Below are 3,037 nucleotides of genomic sequence, written 5' to 3'. Positions count from 1 at the left end.
GAGGAAAAATTTCAGGAGAAAAAAAAGGGATTTCACGCCACTACAGGAAGTCACTGTTGAAGGTCTGGGACATTTTTTTTTTTTACACATACATAAACATACACATGAACAAAGGTTCTCCTGGATAGCATTTATCTGAACCTCAACTATAACTACTACAGCTGCAAAACCTTAAACACCTAACACTAAATCCCATTTTCTAAATAAAGCTGCAGTAGACAGAATCTGCTTTGGTATGGGGATTAAAAAAAAAAATCTGTTATTTTTTTGTGTGTGCGTTTAAATATTCAGTTTTCTTTTTATATTTTAAAAAAAAAAAGATCTGTTATTTTTTTGTGTGTGTGTTTAAATATTCAGTTTTCTTTTTATACTCTTTGTACTACGTTTATTCTTACATTTGTTTTATATTCTTTATTCCTTTATGTATTGTTTGTTTTTGTCTTGTTTGTCTTTCTCTCGCTTTTCCTCTCTGTGTCCTTTTTTCTCACTCACTCTTGGCTCAGCTACGGATATATTCGTAAACTAGCCCATCGGCATTGCACACATTTGTACACTGTCGTAAACTATATACTACAACTGTAATTACATAACTTACAAATCAATAACAGCTATGTAATTGTTGGGAATCATTATTCGTTAAATCGGTGTTTTCCAATCTTCCTCTGCTGGGCCCCACTTCACAGAGGTGTGGCATGACTTGGACTCGAGTCAGACTCGAGTCATCAATTTGATGACTTTAGACTCGACTTGACAAAATGTAAAGAGACTTGCAACTCGACTTGGACTTTAACATCAATGACTCGTGACTTCACTTAGACTTGAGCCCTTTGACTCGACAAGACTTGACAATTTCTCCAAAACCCCAAAGTGATCTGTGTAAAGATATTATTATTTTATTTAAAAGGACTCGAAAAGACTCGAAACAGAAACGGCAGGACTTGGGACTTGACTTGACACTTTTCAGTCTTGACTTGGACTCGACTCGGACTTTACCTGTCTTGACTTGAGACTTGACTCGGACTTGAGTGCAAAGACTTGAGACTTACTTGTGACTTGCAAAGCAATGACTTGGTCCCACCTTTGCCACTTCATAAGACATTTTAGTCCGGCTCCTTATCAGATATTCATTTTACACCGCCTTCAACCAATCCGTTTTTTTTTGCCAGTCTCTTGTTTAACCTTTACAGAATTGGACAATATGTTGTGTATGTTTCTTTCTCTCATTCATTCCATCCATGTCCCCTCTGGTCCCCCCCTTTGAAATGGCATTGCGCCTCACCACTTTGGTGAACCTCTGCGTTAAATGACATCATAGCTGAAGAATCTCTTTTATTTTTCTCTTTTGGAATCGAGATATGTACATTATCTTCCGACAAGCATTTCTGTGTGCTAATAAAAACCTTGTTTTTGCTCTCTTATTCAGCAGAGAGCGCAGGTAATGAATCTGTGCTGAAAGTCTTCGGATCAATGGTGATGAGCTGTCACGCCAAATATTGGATCTACGTGTGTGGAGGGATGTTCATAATGGTCTCCTTTGCTGGGAAACTTGTTGCATATAAAATCATCTACATGCTGCTGTTTCTCGTCTGCCTCTGTCTCTATCAGGTAGGATCATCCACCGCCTTCCGTCCACGCCCCTGACCCCGGCAAATTGAAATACTATTGAGAACTTGTATATTTTTATCTGTACAAACCGCTGTATGAGTTGCTGCCACCTAGTGGCTGGAGGCTTGTTATCATTCATGTGATCATTCATTCATGGCCATATGCAAGTCATATTCCATTTAAACCCCCTCTCGCCCCCCCCTCCCACTTCACCCCCCCAGGGGGGCCCGCCCCACAATTTGAGAAGTACTGTTCTAAAGTACTGTTCTAAAGCAAGATCTTTAACTTACATCCCAGTCATATACTGTTAGTAAACATAAGTAACCTGCAGACGACATGTATTTTCAGAATAAAGCGCATTAAGCTTTTTAAACTGTGGAAATTTCTAATAAGAAATATAATAATATAATATATAATAATAATATAATAATAATAATAATAAAAATTGTTGGGGTCATTTAACTCTGCACTGGATTATTGCTAACAAAATAATGTTAATAGTCTAACATGGAGTTTACTTACATTGTTATATAATAGCTTTCAATTTTTTTATTTATTTTTATTGTCTTTTTCCTTTTTCCTGTGATCTACATTCCAGGAGTTGTGATTTGTAGATTTGAGCTGAGATGAGGAGTTATTTATGTAGAGACATAAAAATTTGACACTGTATGAAACTAATCTCTGACAAAGTTATGTGAACATGTGTTTCCCAGGTGTACTATTCTCTATGGAGGCGTCTGCTAAAGCTTTTCTGGTGGCTTGTTGTGGCCTACACTATGCTAGTTCTCATTGCCATCTACACCTATCAGTTTGAAGACTTCCCTCAGTACTGGAGAAACTTTACTGGCTTTACAGAAGAACAGTATGTACTTTTCCCTTAAATAATTTCGGTTCAAATGAGCAAAAAAATAGATATGTGTATAATATAATAATAATATGTTTCACCGATTTTTCAATATAAACATTTGTAATTTGAAAAGAAATACTTTGCTTGTTGTTGTTAGATGCTAAAGTCATTTAAATGTACCACTTGTGCGAAGTAAATTCTGCTTCTGTCCTGGTGCAATCTGTTTTTTTAATGATTAAGATAAAAAAAAAAACCAACACAAACAACAAACATAAATAAAAATCTTTCACATTCTGTTACAAAGCACTAACACCATCCCCACCAAAATCCTTTTGTACAACCCTGTCCTCCTCAGGCTGGCAGCCATCGGTCTGGAGACATTTGCTCTGACGGAACTCTTCACCAGTATAGTGATCCCTGGCTTTTTCCTGTTGGCCTGTATTCTGCAGCTGCACTATTTCCACAAGCCTTTCATGAGGATCACCAACCTGGAACATGTTACACCAATACAGCGGTGAAAAATAGTTAACATATTCTGAGCACAGTATGGATGGATGGATGGATGGATGGATGGATAGATGGATG

At 37.2% G+C, this 3,037-nt stretch overlaps 1 protein-coding gene across 1 annotated transcript in view; it reads left to right on the top strand.

Annotated features, from left to right (window-relative positions):
- Positions 1–3,037, top strand: part of piezo1 (piezo type mechanosensitive ion channel component 1 (Er blood group)) — a 60,596-nt gene that overhangs the window by 19,234 nt on the left and 38,325 nt on the right. The window contains exons 13-16 of the mRNA XM_025060967.1: positions 4–62; positions 1,424–1,605; positions 2,319–2,467; positions 2,808–2,966. Coding sequence (XP_024916735.1) covers positions 4–62; positions 1,424–1,605; positions 2,319–2,467; positions 2,808–2,966 — 549 coding nt within the window. The remainder of the gene's footprint in view (positions 1–3; positions 63–1,423; positions 1,606–2,318; positions 2,468–2,807; positions 2,967–3,037) is intronic.

This window comes from Cynoglossus semilaevis, chromosome 12, assembly GCF_000523025.1.
Source record: "Cynoglossus semilaevis isolate Cse_v1.0 chromosome 12, Cse_v1.0, whole genome shotgun sequence".
Lineage (NCBI taxonomy): Eukaryota > Metazoa > Chordata > Actinopteri > Pleuronectiformes > Cynoglossidae > Cynoglossus > Cynoglossus semilaevis.
This window is presented reverse-complemented; position numbering and strand designations above follow the sequence as displayed.